This window comes from Ictalurus furcatus, chromosome 16, assembly GCF_023375685.1.
Source record: "Ictalurus furcatus strain D&B chromosome 16, Billie_1.0, whole genome shotgun sequence".
NCBI classification, from domain to species: Eukaryota; Metazoa; Chordata; class Actinopteri; order Siluriformes; family Ictaluridae; genus Ictalurus; species Ictalurus furcatus.
The window spans coordinates 24,779,052-24,799,083 of record NC_071270.1 but is presented as its reverse complement, the minus strand read 5'-3'; the positions used below and the strand labels follow the sequence as shown (position 1 = coordinate 24,799,083).

The following is a 20,032-nucleotide window of genomic DNA, read 5'->3' as shown; positions in this document are numbered from 1 at the left end:
TTTACAAGCCTGACACCAGCTGGGATTCTGGTCCGTGTTCTTTAAATCCCAACAGGCCAAGGTGAAAGACATGACACCGCAGACGGTGATGTGGAATGTGACCAGATTTTATTATGACCACCAAGCAGAGAACACCTTCAGAGACCGGCCCTACATACCATTCCTCTCGTTTTGCTTGGGTACAATGTCGGTCAGCTGTTGCGCTTTCTTCTAGAAATGTCAAAAACAATCCATTTTATGCAATTTGTCAACAACAAATAAGACAAAAACTGAGTTTTATATTTGATGTATTTTTGACTTCAAAGAAAGGGAGGGGTTAACCCTGCTAGCTCATATATATTTTGCAGATCCAGATATTCCCAGATGTTCTCCTGGTCCTTATCCATTCCTCTGCTCTCCTAAACCCTCCAGAGGATAAAGGAGGCCCGAGATTTTTTTAAAAAAAAGGTTAGTTAGGAAAGAGAGAAAATTAGATAAAAATGTCATGGGCTGCGTTCTCTTCCTCTAGGGAGAAAAAAAAAAAACACGACCTTGACACTCGGAAATATCTCATTCTACAAAGGTTACGGGAGAAAAAAAGAGGTCGTGGTCCTTATAGATCACTGTCATACAGCTTGATACAGTTTCGTTGATTTATGATCATGATCATATGAAGAGGAGCGATTGAAGATACTAAAAACGAATTGCTTATTCAAAAAAATAAATAAATAAATAAACGGACCCACTGGTATTATTTGAGGATAGACAGATAGGATATACTGGAGTATGTTAGGAAAGCATCATTAATCTGCAAGTCACGCTTTCAAGATTGGAAAGTCAACATCTACATCTCAGTGTAGCTCTCTCGTTGCTTACAAAGGAACTCTGTCAAGACTTCACACCATGGATTGTTTTGTGTCATTAACAGATGAGTATAAGAAGAGTTACTGTGCTATTATAAGGGAAACATGGTGAAAGATTAATTTTCTGGACAACTTCCAGTCACCTGTCCATGTCCATTAGTTTTCTAAGATGGTGTTTGGATGAATAAAACTTCACAACCAAGAGCACTTTATGCTGGGCGATCAGCCTAATAAAGCGGTGACATGATTCTAGTCTCCGTGGACATGGAGACATGTCTACCATCTGTCCTTTGACCATCTTGACTGCAGTAGGTCAGAAAAAAAAAATGAATGCTCATGCCTGAGCCACAGCTAGGCTTTTTGTCATGTTTTCTTCCTCTCTGTCAGCGATGCACAGTGCCATCACCGACACATATTCTAGCACGCTACTGCTCAGAGAGCATGTTTATTACCTTGTGTCATATAGCAGCCATCCACTTGGGATCAAAAGAGAGACACTGGGAAAGACGGAGAATGAAACACTATCAGGCAGAGGAAACAGAAAGAAAGTAGGGCTGATATTTTGTTTGGGAGAAAGAACTAGACAAAAGAAGAATTGCGAGAGAGAGAATAAGACCAAAAATGGAAGAAAAGGGGGCAGGCATGAGATTTACAGCATGGATGAAAGTAAAGGTAGACAACAAAAGAAGAAGACAGTGAGGAAGTGCAAGTGAGGAAGCCAAAAATAAAGTCAGGTATAAAGAGAATAAGTGGGAGAAGGCAATGTGTAGGGAATGAAGGAGGGAGAAATTATAGAGTGAAAAGCACACAATAGAGAGGACGCTCGTTAAGGGAGGCTGAATTCATTATACAAGTCCCTCAACTCCAACCAGCACCACCATGCACCCTCCACTAGGCAAATATCAACATAAATGTTCAAGCATCCATCCATTTTCCATCCATCCAGAGTTGTGGGGTGCCTGTATCCCAGGGGACTTGGGGCACAAGGCGGGTGCAGGGCACAATTGCACACACACTCACACACTACGGACAATTTAGAGACGCCAATCAGCCTACAATGCATGTCTTTGGACTTTAGAAGGAAACCGGAGTACTCGGAAGAAACCCCAAAAGCACAAGGAGAGCACACAGGGCGGAGACATGAATCGAACCCCCAACCCTGGAAGACCCTGGAAGTGCGACACAAACCACTAAGCCACTGTGTCCCCTGCATAAATGTTTAAATCATTATAATTACTCAGCATTTAATCACGGTTTACGATATTACAATACTGCATTAAGAATAGACCATGTTTAAATGCGCTTGTTTGCTGAAAGGGAATCAGGCATCAAACCAGAAATCCGAGATTGAGCTTCTCACATCGCATGCTAGTTGCTAGTTTCTAGTTGATCAGCTCCATGGCAGCCCAGATAATTGCCAAGGACACAGGTTCCCAGCGCATCACAGTGTTTTACCTGTCCCCAACATGTCCGATTCAACGAATCAGCGAATTAATAGCCCTTTGTGAGTTGAAGTGGGTATGGTAGAGTTGGGAAAACACTCCAAGGTACTCCATGACTAGTGTTAGGAACCTGTGGCCTAGGGCAACAACTGGTACTCAGTGGATGTCTAAGTGCTTCTGAAATTGTGTGATGTTTCTGTGCACTCTGGATCCTGACCCCATGAAGTCATGCTGCTTACTGTTGACTCCCAACCACCCCAGATGCCCCCACCTCATCCACCATGTCCCAACAGTGCATGATCTGACAACAGACAGTGCAAGAATGCAAGTCAATATCAATGTTGTCAAAAATTTCAGAACGTTGGTTTAACACTGAATAATACTGATTATTAACTACTACAAGTACTAACTATTAGTATTTGATCATGGCTGCACTGGATACACAGCCTATCAAGGGCACACTGGGCATTACTGCCTTGATGGGACTCCAGATCACTGGCGGATAATGATAGGAGTACCATAATATTTGTGTTGAATGAATGACGAATTATGAATTTGTGTGTAGTGTGAACTGTGTGACTGCTATTCCTGGGTCAGGATCACAGTGTTTCCAGAGCCTATCCCTGCAATATTTGGCCACGAGGTTCAAGTACACCTGAATGGGACACCAGACCATTGTAAGGCACCATACTACTACCAGCATGTTTTTGGGAAATATAGGAAGCCAGACAATCTGAAGGAAACCCACATGGGCATTGGGAGCAACTTACAACTTACAAAAGTAACCCAATCTCCGGATTGAAGTGTGGACCCTGGAGCTGTCAGAACTATTTCGCATGCTGACAACTTCTCAAAAAACCCTTCCTTTCCCTTCCCTTCACCCTCACCCAATTGTCCCTCAATGGGCATACAGAAATACCAAATAGAAGCAAAATATTTCCAAGTTCAGTCATTATGGGGACAATCATTATGCTTTCTCCACCAGAGAAAATGTTCACTGCATTGATGACAGGACTTCTGTAACGTCAAGAGTCTTTCACGAGTGAGTAATAGATTTTCCCTGACTTTTCTTGATCTTTCAAAATCTAAAAATTGCCCTGAAGGACTATTGAAAACAGGGACTAAATGGAAACAACTTCAAGCATGAATTAGCATGAAAAGATTCTCTTTTGCTTTTGGCCAGATGAGAAGCAAGGGCACTGGTTAAACCATGAATTTGCCACAGGCTTTCAATGTGAATCTAATTAAGGACCCTTTCAGTCAATTTGGAAGAGTCCACCAGCACTTGATATGGCCACCAGGTCCCAAAACCCACGTGTACACACAAGCTGGAGCTCGGATCTGTATGAACAAACAGGATGAATTAATTTGAATCTGAGGGCTCTCACCAGAGGTATGCCTTGTGTTCCGTTGAATCGAGTCCATGTGATTGGCTTCCAAATTGCAGGGAATGCTATGATTGCATAAGCGCCCAAGTGTGCTCAAGTACATGCCTGTTTTTGCGTGGGCAAAGCTGGCACGACCATCCTATAATACACAGGTTCAGATTTTTCAGACCTTCCAAATGGATGCAGAGCGCAAGGGTTTTTAAAGGGGTTCTAAAAAGGCTTCTTGCTTTTGTTATGAAACGCTTCAAAATCAGAAAACATGAGCTAACTGATTTAATAAAGTGCACTTCTTAGTCTTAAAGGATATACCATCCAGCTAACAAAAAAAGCTACAAAATGAAGCTTTTAGTGTGTTTCAGCTCTTACTGTGTGGGTTCAAATGGATACATTTCTGAAGGTCAGGCTTTGACCAGCTGTGTCCTGTGGGTGGACAGAACAACAAAACAGTATAAGGAAGTGATGTCACTTTTCGGTACTGTCTTGCCTCCTCACTGGCAGTAGCTCACTCCAGGGTGACTGCCTGCACTGCCCTTGTGTTGTTCTCTAGCCACAAGTTTATGATAATCTTAATAAATAATGTGGTGCGGAGACATTAAATTGTGCAATTGCCACTAAATCATATGGAGTGTGCCTCTTGGGTAGGACAGCTCCATCTCTCATACAGTTTCAGCCTTTGAAAATTGGGACAGTATTCATGATAACTTAAAAAGTTCCCATGGTAATCATATTCCATGTTGAATGTCATAATGTGATGTCTACCTGAATCGCATTCTTATCACTTGTTTATATATCACCCTTATATCTTTATAACTGCCATTAACAATTTCCAATCTTTTGCCATATAGGAGGCCAAATATGGACAGGTTTAGGCATGTGATTAGTGTATTGTGGGCCCAGGGATGGACAAATCAGAAATTTATTAGCTAGCTCACTGCATAAAGTCCTATGCTTTGTCTGCCTGGGAAATCTAATTGATGAAGCTAAAAATTGGTAGCTAACATAATATAATACCACATAGCAGGATCGTTAGCTTAAATACAGTGCGCTAAGACAAGATAAAAGAACAAGAATGTTTTTTTTGTGCTTGTTCCCTTGACCAAAAGTCAGCAAGTCATTGGCCAGTATTTCAGTTATGAGATGTCCACACACTGCATGTGAAGATATCATTTGAGGCTGGCTAGTGTTGCTATTTTCTCTCAATAGGTTTAACTACAACGAGTTATGTAATGGCTTTGCACTGGACCTGTCAGTGTTTCCACGTACCTGCATGCTCCAGATTCCACAAAGATGTCTGTGATCTGTACACACGAATTAATCCGACTAGTAAAAATCGTGCCATTGTCAATGTCGGTATGTAGTGCGTCGGGTGCTCGGATTCAGAACGAGTAGCTTGTGCTATAGTTACAGAATCGAGGTACACCATGAAGTTTAAACATAGCTACATACCAAATGAAAACTTTTGTTTTGTGAGAGTCAATAAAGGAGTAGTTTTTTTTATCTCCCCTTCTTCTAAGGGTTGAACCTACTGGTACTGTAAATTCTGGTCCATGTCCTGCTGGACTCATCATGGCTGAGTTGTGGCTGTGATCTGGCAGACAGTTATGGACAGTTAAGTTGTCATTTCATGGTACATGAACCAGAGTTTTCTGTTTTTTCTTTTCAGTCTTTCGGACACTTTCATTCTTTACTGTCTACACTGCAAAAAAAAAAAAAAAAAAAAAAAAGAAGGAATTTCCATAAATTCCTGGGAAATTAGTCTAATTTTTTTTTGCGTGTAATCTTGTCAAGCATGTTTTGCATTAGACAAGTAATTTCATTTTAAGAAAATGTATCTAACTTTGTCTTAATAAGATATTCCAGCTAATATTGAGCAGGATTTAAACAGTAACAAGCTACAACAATGATTTGCATAAAATTCCAGCAGAAGAACAAGATGTTCAATTCCTCAACACGTCTAGTACTTACACAAACGTTGATCACATTTGGAATAAAAAAATAAACTATTGGCTAATGCATGTAGAAGACATGGCCAAATCACGAGAAACAGAAATGATAAATTAACAGCTTAGCTGGGTCTTCAGGCTCCCGATCCGAGTCGTTCTTTCTTTTGCAACGTCACATTTGTCACGTCTGTTCCCCGGAAACAGAAACGATTCGTTCATCTCTCGAGTCTTCGGGTTCGAGTCGTCGGTTCATCACGTGACCGCCCCATAGGCAGAACGTAGTGGGGATGTGACGTGATGAACGAACGACTCAAACCCAAAGACTCGAGACGTGAACTGATCGTTTCTGTTTCCGGTACAGAACCTACAGGGATGTTGCAGCACATGTGCGGTCAAAAGTGAACGAATCGCTCTCTGAGACAACTCGTTGTCCCTGAGTCATATTAAAGATTCGTTCAAAATGAACGATACATCACTACTAATAAGCATCCTTATAGAAGTTCTAGTTTTTCACCTAATTGTCGAGCTTTTCTTGTTGTCCTGTATCGTCATGTGTCCTACAGCCACTCTCACACTCTATGTTTTTTTTATCTTGTGTCCATTGTTACATTTATGGTTCTTGTTTTCACACTTTTGGTTCTTTGTTTTGCACTTTATTCAATAAAAATGGCATTTCGGATGAATTTTAAAGTTCGTTTTCAAAGTTAGTACACCTTCGAAGCACCAGAATATGACATGAGCGCTACTGCACCTAAATCCACCACTTCATGGTACCATAATACAAAATGTGGATATGGTCAAACACTTTGTATTCAAATGTAACCTTAAGTATTAGTTTCGCCTACAGCAGGAACTTTCATGTGTGTCATTTTTCCTTTTTTTTTTTTTTTTTTTGTCACGTTAAGTGTTTTGCCCCACTCAATACACAGCTCTTTTGTTTGACATAAGAGTTTATGACATACTACCACCGTCTACTTGACCAGCACGCTCATATTTCCAATAACGCCGTTCATGTGGATGGGAACTGTTTTGAAAACAGACGTGTAAAAAAAACGTTTTCAGATTTACGGGGTCTTAAACCCCTGAACTAACCCTTCGGCTTTGCAGAAAACACACCTGCCCCTCGTTTTCAGCGCTTTTACCTGTTTCTGTTATATATTCACCTTTGTGTCGTCTTCAATACAGTTTTTTCCATTATAACACGTACAGCAGTGGGGAAGGGGTGAAGAGCTATTTCAGCTCCAATATTTCAGTAATAAAATACAAGCTGTACAGGGGTACCATTATAATGAAATCTTCCTTCGCTCACTTTACAAAGACATGGCATGCATATGAAATCCATTTTTCACAGCAGAACACAAAGACCCAGGTGGCATCCCTGCATTCTTAGTTTGTTCTCAAGCACTTGACACAGATTAGGAGCTTACAGAATTGTCCTCAGGTGCAAAACAAGTCTCTTTTGCGGTCAGTGAGCATATGGAAAACTGCCCTTAATCTTCTCTTTGCTTTTCCTACATTATTATTATTATTATTATTATTATTATTATTTTATGATCTGGTCGCTGACCTGATAACCTGATTGGTGGCACACAATCTTCAACAATTACTTTCTCCTGTTGAGAGGATTAGTCCATTTTCATTATTTACACGGCTCAAAGCTACAAAATCAATTTAATAAATGTAAAAAATGTAGGGTTTGGCCTAATGGTGATTAATCTCTCATTTGAGTCAGTTTTTGTTAAAATGGAACAAAATTATCATTATTTGTTTTTTTTTTTTGTTTTTTTTTTTTCTTTCCCCCAAAGCAAATGGAGCATTCTAAAATCTGCTTGCATTAAGGACTCAGGAGTTAAGCCTTTAATGCGACTGTAACATGACTACAATGCAGAATGCAATCAAAGAGCCATGGAACTGCCCTAATTGCTCACAAGCAAGAAGAATAAATATTGAATGCCTCCAAAACCTTTTGAGGGTTTGAGTCAGTAAACACACTACCATGTCGGCAGGGGATCTTCTACATTTCTGCATGTGGATGTGTGCAATAAATAACTGGGAACTGGGTAGCATTGCTGCCACACAGCACCAGGGTTCCTGCTTTGACCCTGACCACTAATTTTTCCATGTCCATGTGGGTTTCCTCCAAGTTCTTCGGTTTCCTCCAACCTTCTCAAAACCTGCTGGTAGGTGGATTGGCTAGGCTAAATTGAATGGCACCGCACAACAGACTGGCATCCCATCCAGGGTGTAGTCCCACCGCTCTCCTGGATTTATTGGGATTTATTGGGATGGGCATCGGATCCACTGCGACCCTGACCCAGGATAAAACCCTTACTTAAGATGAATGAATCAAATAAAAAGAAAATGCACATAGATCTAAAATGTTGTTCCAAACCAGAGTTTTTCCTTTATAAACAACTCAAAAGCGGTCGACTTTATCACATGAAATATGGGCAAATTTCAACTGTCTAAGCTTTAGAAACTTTTATTATTATTATTATTATTATTATTATTATTATTATTATTATTATGAGTAGTAGTAGTAATAGTATTATTATTATAACTGCAGTTGACTAAATATGTAAATGGAGGTTTTATAAATTAAATAATATTTGTTCCTTAACTTAGGTTTTTTTTTTTTTTTTTTACAAATATATTATTTGTATCTGAATAAAAATAAGCTATTTTCAGCAGATGTAGATTCCCCCCCCCCAAGAGACTTTCCTGACAAACAGAGGCAACAGGTAAAATACTGACACATCCAGTTGCCGGCTAATCAGCAATTCATCATGAATTATTCATGTTCCTAACAATTTAAGGTCTGAAAGTGAAGCGTCTGAGCAGCTGGAGGATCCTGCAGCTGGAGGAAGTAAAGATGTAGACCTGTATGACAGGAACGACGGCCCAGCCCCCTTCATTTCTCTGACAAGTTTGCCTCATTATCCTTTTCCACTGTGCTTTTAACACACGTAGAGTCGTCGAGTTGCTGATCAGACCAAACCCGAAGACCGCCCTGTTACAAGGGCTATCGAATGACAAACACCTCATTACTGGTCCAAAAGCAGCTTTGTGAGATTCACAGGGCAATAAATCCTAACCGTGGACATTGTCAGTTCCATCAATAAGGACATCTTTATTGCTTTGCTTTTCGAAGCGGTCCGCATTGTATCCGGGAATTACATTTAACAACCAAAGATGCTCAAGTTTTACTGAAGCACCTGATTTACCAAGCGAGCTTGTCTCAAGGTTAGAGCAGAGGAAGCGCTCTCTCTTTCTCTCTCACTGAACACCCTTTATCCGGCGTTTCTTGTCACTCACGATAAGACGCCGAGAGTAGAGAATGCGCGTTTCCAAGACAAAAGCCGAAAGCAAGCCGAAACGTATGTTTGAATCTAGCTCGTTAGCGTGATGTGAAAAGACCTGCAAGTCAGGTGTGTGAGCAGAATACCAAATCGCAGGAGAGAGAATAGCACTCATCAATCACCGGGTGACTTCGACTCTGCTGCACCACGAAGCAGCCGAACCACATCATGTCCGCCGCAGGAGACGGAGAGGGGACGCAGTAAACAACCGGAATGGAATGAAACACGGAAAACGTCCCTTGTTATATTATGACCTATTCATGATTAAGCAATTGGCTGATTAGGTTCAATCTAAGCATCTAGAAAGACTCATTTAACGCTGTTGTCACAGCATGGAATAAACGGCAGCGAGCATCAATCCGTGGAATCCTTCAAAATTATTGGCACCTTCATTACAATGAGCAAAAAATGGCAAAACTTTTGATTGATTTTGTTTTTTTGTTTTCCTGAACTGTTTTTGATCGATTTAAAAGTATGTTTCAGTGTCGTGGTGAAAGATCTATCTAGACAGGCCAAGTCTGAACATGCTGGCTGATGCAAACAAGTATTGGGCTGAAATATTCTGGTACATCAGTCTTAATTAGATCTCCTGAAGCACCAACTCTAAAGCATCACTGATCCACTGCCATAGATTACGGTGGCTATCAGGTCATTGTTCTTGTATTGTATTCATTCCCTTTTCATTGATCCTGACGGTGTGCACGACTAAAAAGTTTTCATCTGACCCTTTGATCACATGATGCCAATTATAGTGTGCTCAGGTGTGCTATAGTTTCAGACATGTGGAACGTTTTTCTTATGACACCCTAATTGTGCTTAATCCTGTTTTTACCTGCATATGTCTTTTACCTGATTTGTACAGGATCCTGTATTTATTTATTTATTTATTTATATATTTTTAATCTGCTTATTTGTTTGGCTGATTGATTGACCCCTGCCTTTCTGGTCATTTGTGAGAAAGGTGCCAATAATTCTGGAGACCTCTGATGACGTACCTTGAATAAGATTTGGCCGACTCATATGGTATAATTACATGCATCATGCTTGATGTAGACAATTCATTTACCATGACAAAATTCCATGAATGTTTTGTGTCCCAAACTTTCACCTCAAAGCAAGGAGTATATGTTTTATGAATGTAAGTGATTTGCTTATTGCATTATTTGTCAGATTTAGAAGGTGCTAGTGTTAAATTAATTCTGAGGGTAAAATGAACTAGATAACCTAATGGAACCTCACATCTCTTGAAGTAGCTAACTTGTTAGATGAAGGCCCTGAAGATGCTCCAAGACGAAACAGAGATACGACGTGGAAACCTGCTATGAAGAACGTCTAGATGAATCAAAGCAAATGAGCCTAATCTGTAGGAGTCAACCACACACTGCTGTACCCTCTGAAAAAAGAAAATCGTTTTTATTTTTTGTGTATCGAATAAGACAGGAGTTTGTCCGGAACCCATTCTGTATGCCTGTGGGCTCTCTGTGGCCTTGACCATCTTCCCCTTCCTGTCAGTGCATTTCCCTCACCTGTTTACCGAGCTCTCATCGTGTCTATCAGTCTATCATCTCACCCCCCTGCACTGTTTAGGTTCAAGACCAATTTATATGTCCAAGTGTCTCTGTCATGGCATTGCCAGAAGGATTGGCTACAGCTAATGCTAACATCCCTGCAAGAAGCTGACAGGTTTCCAAGACTCAGAGGGAGGGAGGGGTCACTGCTAGTGCAGGTGAATACAAAAATGTGCCATCAACGAAAATAAAACCATCAAGGGAAACGCATGCAGACAAAAAATACCCACTCATTTCCATACTTAAAGTACTGTATTGTATTAAGCACTGTGCATTCAGTAAGGATTTTTAAAATCTGGGTTTTTCGAAATGTTGTGTACAGAATATTTACAAAAGAAACTGCCTATATATATATATATATATATATATATATATATATATATATATATATATATATATATATATATATACACATATATGGGATTCCATTTGAAACCTCTTTTTGGCGCATGGATGAAACAGCAACAGCTAAAAAGCTGCTGAAAACGAGAGGGCAGGATGATCTTGTTATAGACATCATCAGCAGGCTCACATTTCTTGAGGAAGCTTGTTAGGGTTTAAAAAAAAAAAAGACAGGAAAGCGCTGTCCTTTCTGGTAATGTAATCGCTACGATGGCTAAGATCTAAAACCCTTATTAAAAACAGATCAAACAGGCAAGAAGACCCAGCAGTCACTGAAGCTCATATAAAAACAGGGTTTGTGTTTTTTTGTTTTGTTTTGTTTTTGCTTTTTTGACAGAGAGAGAGAGAGAGAGAGAGAGAGAGAGATGCTCTCTGATCAATGCTGAGTGTTTGAAGTCCATACGCATGACTAGTTATGTAAGGTTACATGATACCTGAATTATTTATTTCAGTAATTAATAACACTGGTGCCAATGGGCACACTGTGTTTTCAGCAGTCTTTTAAGATTAGAACTCATACTGTAAGAGAACCCCAAAAAAAAAAAAAAAACCTTCTGTAACAGACGGACGATAACAGCCCGCCCGTTCTCCACGTTAGATTATGCGATGAAGATCCTCTGACGATAGATCTGTGATTTTAAAAAAATGACTACGTTCTGCTTACATCATCAGTCAGCCATTTTCTGTCAGTTACTGTAGCATGTTGCATTTAAGTTTCATCATGTTTCATGTATAAAAGCCATTTAAGTGGCTTTTATACAAAAGTTCACACTCTGAGATTTCAATAAAATACTTCTGAACATTGTCCTCGGCTGTCTTTGATCGCAATGGCATGAAGTTGGTCTCAATTCGGGACCAAATACTTATTTTAAAATGTGCTTTTTTTTTTTTTGTCCGGGATGGCTAAAAATGTAAAGATGGCTATAAAGCGTATGTTGTCATATTGGTTATTTAATTGATCACGTTCCTTCACTAAATGTATGATAATTCTGGTTCTTTCAAAACGTCAGGAATAATATTTCATACATAATTGATAGGTAGGCAAACAGTGAATGAAAGCTAGCTCCATTCATAGTTCATACCGTTAGCATTTTGGGGAAAATGAGGATCTGTTTTATCTAGTTGTTTGGTTGAAGTACAATTTTGTCTTCCATGGTTAGAAACATAAGAACCAATAAGAAGTGTCCGTACCACTTCGCTGTCCAAATGCGATCGAATGCATCAAAGTCTTTCAATTTCTTGGATAATTTACTCCACTATTGAACACACTGTAGACATTGTATCAACTACATTTTGTTTTTCAGCACAGGTACAAAGTCTGTCATAACTCACAACATAAAAAAGAAAATAATAATAATAACATTGTTTACAAAGTAAATGTGTACAGGTGAACAGTGTATGTGACCATATTTGCCGATGTGACAGCATATATTTATTGCAAATACAGCAGTATTCTTCAAATTTACTCTGAACAAAATACAACAAATCACATTCTTTAGCATACTGAAATCAAAATGCACACATTTGCCAGAAATCAATAAAAAAATCAGTCCGAGCCAAGTAGCCTTAAAAATATTTGACATCCCACTCTTATAAATATTTCTAGCCGCCAACATGGAATCGACAAAATGACAAAACCAAAATCACAGCACCATTTTTCTAAAAGCAATTTACACTGAGCTCTTTTTTCACTGCCAAACAGTGGAAAGGTTTTGGTTACAGAAGTAGCAAGAAGTGTAGAGTCATACCTCACATTCTCTGGAACCGGATATGGAGTATGTGCATGGCCCTGTTCCATTGACCAGAACATCTGTGGCCTCGGAGCTTGAAGGTTTGTAGTCCACATAGTACTCCTGCAAGGGGGTGCTGAGCGTACGTTCAGTCTCCCTAGACTTTTTTCGACGTTTGCGGGCAGCTGAAGTGTTTTCCTGCAGCTGCTTGACACTGCTCGGATAGCGCTTCCAAGACACGTAAATCACAAGCAGAATCATTGCGACGGATAAAAACAGTGCAACGCTCCCTGCCACTATCTTGTGGAAAGACACTGGCTCAAAATCTTGCTCGGGTTGAGAGACATCAGACTGTGGTGGTCTTGAAGGGGTGGGATGGTGCAAGGAGGTGCCCTGGCCCCTTCTGCTACCTCCGGAATGAAGTGTGGGAGAAAAGGGAAGGGCTGCATTCAGAGCAGGGGCACCAGAAAGGGTAGTTGTAGAACTAGCAAATGAGGGAGTAACATGACTGACCTTGCACACACCACTTGCCTCCACCGCATCCAAGACTTTCTCACCTTGAACCTCTTTGGGTGAGGCGCAAATCATGGGAGTCTCCTTGTTCCCTTGAAAATTTTTCAGCCAAGCTACTAGGGGGCAGACGACAGGTCCACAGTCCCACATGTTTCCAGCTAGGCTGATCATGCTCAGGGAAATCCAAGCCGACACAACTTCCTGAGAGACGTTAACCAGCTTGTTGGAATCCACATTAAGTGTCTGCAAGTTCGGCATGCATTTGTAGACCTCTGGCTCCAGCTCCTGTAGGTCATTCCCTGAAAGGTCCAACTTCTGTAGAGAACTCCAGGTCCACGTAAGTCCCTCGCTCATGGTCCGGATGCGATTCCACTGCAGGTAAAGAGCGCGGAGGTTATAAAGCCGGGGGAAGTTGGAAAAGTTTATTTTGGAGAACTGATTATGCTCGAGATGGAGTTCCGTCAGCTTCACAAGCCCCGACATCGCGTTACGTGTGATGCTGCGCAGACGATTATAGCCAAGGTCGAGGAATTCAAGATTGCGGCAATCCTGAAACAGGCGAGATGGTAGATTCTTCAAAGAGTTGGAGCGCATGTGCAAACTGATGAGTTTGCGCAGTCCTTGGAACTGACCTGGCTGCAGAGCCTGCAGTTTGTTGTAGGATAGGTCAAGGTTCCTCAGATTTGGTACCAGGTGGAATGTGGTATTATGCAAGAGCGTGATTTTATTGGAGCTCAGGATTAGCTCTTTGAGCCTCCTTATTCCTTGAAAGGCACGAGCGTCCACGGTTGCAATGTAGTTGTGGTCAAGATAGAGCCAAATGAGCTGGTTGAGGCCAACAAACTGGCCAGCACGCAAGCTTGCCAAGCTGTTGTAGCGCAGAGACAAGCCCTGACAGCCACCAGACAGGTTTTTTGGCACGTCGCGGAACGCACTGGACTCGCAGTAAACGATCTTGCCATCGCAGCGGCAGCTCCGTGGGCATGGCCGCTCACCGTTAGAAAAACTCGCAGAGAGCCATGCCTGCACCAGCAGCACCACAAACCATCGCCGTCGCATGGCAGAGCCTGAAACAAAGCAGAGTTAAAGAAAGAAGTTAAGCTTTCATCATTCTCTTGGACCACCGTTCATTTTCCATCTTAGAACCAATATACTCATTCAGTGGACAACCAGGATCTAATTAACATTAATGAGTGCTTGAATTAGTCCTGCCAAAGCTGATTTTGCAAATTTTTTATCTACAATAATGGCAAAGGCTATATGAGATCCAACCGTTCATACAATACAACAGGACTTTTACTCACTGCAGCATGGACGGACAGAGTTTTAAGACATGCCAGAGCCACTCTATTAGACCACAATTACTACTTAAATGAGTGGCAGCCAACCAAATCACTTACGTTTGCCTGAGCCTTCTGTTGCCACGCTTATAGCCTTTGTGCTACTGAATTGCTAACAAACAGGTGAGACATTTAGATCCTGTTCTCACATTAGATAAGGCATAAAATTGAGCAATAAAACTGATTCGGCACTTGTTTACAAGTTCAAATTCATAAGCATCACACACTTTGTTCTCACCTCGATTTAATAGCATTGCACTCGCATTAGTAGATAGTAGATCTCTATCCATTTCTAGAATCACGAATGGATCTGAGAGCTACTCTTGGACTCAGTGAATTGAATTAAGCTCAAACATTAATCCATGGCCTCTGCTGTTATCAGTTTATTATATCAAGTAATTTATAATGTGGATAGGTGAAAATGGATGGCATGGATGGATCACCACATCCTGGTGACACTGTACTTCATTGTGTAATTAGCCTTGTACTCGGTGTATGCCTGGTGACAAAATCAGATTATTCCCAGGCGTAATGTCTGCAGTCGTTTATGCCATATCACTAATTAGAGTGACTGTTTGAAAGAGAATGTACTCTTATACATTTCCACATATAGTATCGGTATACTGCCCCCTAGGACACAGTAGCGGTTTAATGTTTAATGGCAAATTTTGACACAGTTCACACACAGTGTACACAGCAGGTGGTATAACGCAATGCCACTCTCTTTATTTGTATCTGTATCTGATTAGTACTCCGATATTTGTACCTGTACCTGTATTCAGATTTAAATCAGAAATGGGCAGGGCCTAAACTGAATATATACAAACCCTACCACTGTGACCCTGGAAATACTGGAAAAACCCAGAGGTTTTTCAGCAGTGTCAACATAGTGTGTGAATTCTGGCTCTGACTGTTCCTCAATCTTTCTTAGCTGCATCACTCTAGTTCATAATTGCCCCCCCCCCCCAAAATAGTGCAACTATTTTGTTGCATCCTATAGCATCCTAGCTGCAATGCACACCAATGGTCTTAACTCTTAACTAGATGCCCTGTGAACCCTTCCAAATATATATACACACACACACTGTATATTTACCTCCTATTTGTATCCGTATGCATTAAGTGCACACTATGAAGCATTTGAGTATGAATAATGTATTTGCCTTTGGTTAAATCCTTTCTATATAAAAGTGTTATATGATAACTGAAACGGGCTTCATAATCATAATACCAATTTTAATTGGGTTGATAAAAGGCCTTCCATTTGCATTTAATGAATATACATTAGGAATCTGCCCGTATTATATTTATAATGAAATACACTAACTGAGCACTTTATTAGGAACACTATACTAGTATTGGGTAGGGCCTCCCTTTGCTGTCAATTCTTCGTGGTGTGGATTTCACAAGATGTCTGAAACATTCCTTTGAGATTCTGGTCCATGTTGACATGATTGCATCACGCAGTTCCTGCAGATTTTTCAGGTGCTCTTTCATGCTGCGATTCTCCCGTTCTAGCACATTACATTACATTACATTACATTACATTACAGCATCTGGCAGACGTCCTTATCCAGAGCGATTTACAATGACCTCATTTATACAAGTGAGCAGTTGAGGGTTAAGGGCCTTGCTCAAGGGCCCAACAGTGGTAGCTTGGCAGTGCTGGGATTTGAACTCAACAACAGCAACAGTACTCAAATAGGATGTGGTCATCAAGCAATTATTGATTGCTATTAATGGGCCCAATGTGTGGCAAGAAAACATTCCCCACACCATTACACCACCTCCACCAGCCTGGACTGTCGACACAAGACAGGTTGGGTCCATGGATTCATGTTGTTGGTGCCAAATTCTGACCCTAACACCTGTATGCTTCAGCAGACATCGAGATCCATCAGACCAGGTTACGTTTTTCCAGTTTCACCAGTCCAGTCTTGGTGACTCTGTGCCCACTTCAGCCTCAGAAGTGGATCCCGATGTGGTCTTCAGCTGTTGTAGGTCCTCCACATCAAGCTTCGACATGTTGTGCATTCTGAGATGCTTTTCTGCTCACCACAATTATACACAGTGGTTATCTGAGTTACTGCAGCCTGTCTGTCAGCTTGAACCAGTCTGGCCATTCTCCGTTGACCCTCTCTCACCAAAAAAAAAAAAACGTTTCCGTCCGCAGAACTTCCGCTCACTGCATGTTTTTTTTTTTTCCCCTTTATTATTATTATTATTATTATTCTGAGTAAACTCTGGAGACTGATCACTCGGATCACAATTTTTCCCACGTTCACATGGTAGACGTGAACATCACGCTGTATCTCCACGATCTTACGCATTGCATGATGAATGAGTGTTCCTAATAAAGTGCTCCATGAGCGTAATATTGAACAGCATGCCATCATTTAGAAATCAATTCATAAATTCACGCAGCTTTCTGAACGGATTACAGGAACTGTGATGGCTGGAATCTTGTTCATCCTGGGTTTGGTGATCAATCATAGGACCACATGTCATTCCACATAATCACATGTAGAGAACTGAAGCGGGGCATGATCTAAACCCTATTCAACACCAACAATAAACGAGCTGCATGTTGTTGCACATGCTGCACAATAAGATCCTCACTTGACATCCCTCACACAGTGATCTCCGTGCAACACGTTTCTCCATCCTCCTACATACACTAGGCTTTTAATTGCGCATTCAAAAAAAAAAAAAATCCACAAGATGCAGAGTTCAAGAAGTCAAACGTGAAAGCATTAACGCCTGAATTTAAGACAGAGACGGGTGTATAACGCACTGCCTCATGGGAAAGAAATGTTGCGTTTAAAGCTCTTAACGCCTTCATGGCACACTCTCAGACACTCATCCACCCACACACAGACACACGAGCGAGTGCGCACGCGTTCTCGCGCGCACAGGCGCAAGCATACACCAACACACGCAACACACACACACACACACACACTACACCTACACCCACGGGCACATCAAATTGAGAAAAGCCCCAAGTCTGCGCGACTGACGCAGAAAAATGAACGCGCTACACACTCGGTACATGTTGATCTCATTGACGTTTTTTTTTTTCTTTTTTTTTTCTCTTCTAAGCAGAATCAAACACCCGAGCCGTTCCATCATAAGCGCTCGCGCTCCGTCAGGTTGTCCCGCGTCCATAATTCCAAGATCTGAGCTCGCGGAACCCTGTAACGCTCTGAAAACCCCGAGAAATGCTCTTGACACCCGACTTTCGCAGATTTTGGCTTTGCAAGGTGAAACCCTAAACTGCCTGCAAAGAACGAGGCCACATAACGGAGCATGCACGAGATTCGGTTGGACAAAACCGACAGATATCACGCGCAGCCCGCCGTGCTGAATGAAATAAAAAGGGGGAGGAAATAATAATAATAATAATAATAATAATAATAATAATAATAATAATAATAATAATAAAATCGCATGCAACTCAAACTGCTTTGCGTTGAAAAGCAAACTTACTCATCGGTGTGGACAGTCGGTAAGGGTTTTTCATATGCGTCTTGCGTCCCGAATCATCCGCATGGCACGCGTCTTCCCGAGCCCGCAAACCGGCGCCGTCGCGCGCAGCAGCCTCCGCCGGTCCCGCGACGCAATCAGAGCTCCGCCGCAGCACGAGCGCGTCGAAGATATCCGGTATCCGCGTGTGTCGGTTCCTCCGTCGTGACCATGCAGCATGTCGTAGAACGGCTCCGACAAAACGTCACATTAAACACACCGAGTCTCCGTCAAGGTCCGCGCGAAGAAAGGCAAGAGAACAAGAACAAGAAGAAGAACAAGAAGAAGAAAAAAGACACTCCATTTATCCGAAGACGCAAAGACTTCACCAAGTTATCAGTCTGATTTTCTCTCCCTCACGCGAACAACAACAACAAAAAAACTTTAAGCTAAATTCCAAAACGTTCCGGCATCAATCCGCGCGCGAGCGTCGTGGCACATTGCGCAAGCGACGCAAAACAACGGCTCCACCGGCAGCACGAGCGACACCGTCGATTTATTTATTTAATTATTTATTTAATATTATCATTCTTTTTTTTTCTTCTCCTTTTTTTTTTTTTTTTTTTAAGAAATCCCCCACCTACAATTTCTCAAGGGCGTTTGATCCCGTCGGAAACAAACAAACAAAAAAAAACACCGACTTTGGGGTGTTTAAAGGAAAGGATTTCCTCCTCCGCGAGACTGTTTCTCCTCTTCTCCTGCGCGCGGTGAACGGGCAGAAATGCAGATGCGGCTCCGGTAACTTTGTCAGACAGAATCTGAATGCCCTCTTCTGGCCAACCGTTAAGGACATGATATACAGCGGGCTACAGTGAAAGCAACTGCCAATTTTGTAAACTATAAAAACAGTAATTATATCCATGAGGTTGAATTTTAAGATCTCGACTAGTTACCAGGGTGCTTTCTCAGAAAGGCTTGTTTCTGGGGTCTTAGACTCAAAAGTTTACCTAGAAACACCTGCATGTGTACATTTATTTATTTATTTATTTATCTATTCATTCATTCATTCACTCATCTTCAGTAACCATGGAGATATCTCCATGGTGGATCCGGGATGCGGGAACGCACCCTGGATGGGACGCTAGTCCGACACGGGACACCGTGCGCACACGGTCACACACATGAGGAGAAATTTAGGGTCGTCAATCCGCCTACTGGCATGTTTTGGGACGTACGATGAACCCAGAGGACGCTAGGAACCCTGTGCTACCTGTTAAACCACCATGCCAAGTCCATGCGCCTACTGAGCGTGATGAACCAGTAGTATGGTTTAACTTTTACTCTTGCAAATGGCATGATTTCGGATTGTAAATTCATTGTGAATTGATATTTGTAGGTATTTAGTCTCCCACACACACTAGACAGGATGAGACCGTGACGATCACCTTCGATAAAAATACATCCACACATAGTTTCAAACTTTATTCTACATATTATAGTAAAAAGCTCACAGACGTTTAGCCCAGAGCCGCTCAGATTGTGAGCTTGCCTAGTCTGCCAAAGTTTCGGCCGGCTGTGGATCACGTGGTAGAGCGGGTTGTCCACTAATCGTAGGGTTGGCGGTTCGATTCCCGACCCACGTGACTCGACATGACGAAGCGTCCTTGAGTGACACACTGAACCCCAAGTTGCTCCCGATGGCAAGCTAGCGCCTTGCATGGCAGCTCTGCTACCATTGGTGTGTGAGTGTGTGTGAATGAGAACCAGTGTACAGCGCTTTGAACCGCTAAAGGTTTAAAAAAAGCGCTATATAAGTGCAGACTATTTACCCTTTGCACACTCTGAGTGTGTACAGTTTGACCCTGTAGTGAAGACTCCACAACTTGGTTACGTAGCTAGCTCTATAGGTTCACTAACCCATCTACATGACTAAATATTTAGCACAAATTTCATTTCGATAACAGACGGTCATCAATGATTTCCATTTTTTCCCATTAAAGACTGACTGTAATCACAAACTTTTGCTTTATATTATATAAA

General features: G+C 41.5%; 1 protein-coding gene across 1 annotated transcript in view; it reads right to left on the bottom strand.

The window, feature by feature from the left end:
* The window catches only part of LOC128620132 (leucine-rich repeat transmembrane neuronal protein 4), a 112,230-nt gene extending 93,977 nt beyond the window's left edge, over positions 1–18,253 (bottom strand). Inside the window, exons 1-2 of the mRNA XM_053644827.1 lie at positions 18,017–18,253; positions 12,693–14,254 (exon numbers count right to left, since the gene is read on the bottom strand). Of these exons, the coding sequence (XP_053500802.1) occupies positions 12,693–14,254; positions 18,017–18,050 (1,596 nt within the window). The 5' untranslated portion in view covers positions 18,051–18,253. The remainder of the gene's footprint in view (positions 1–12,692; positions 14,255–18,016) is intronic.
* Between the last annotated feature and the right edge of the window lie 1,779 nt (positions 18,254–20,032).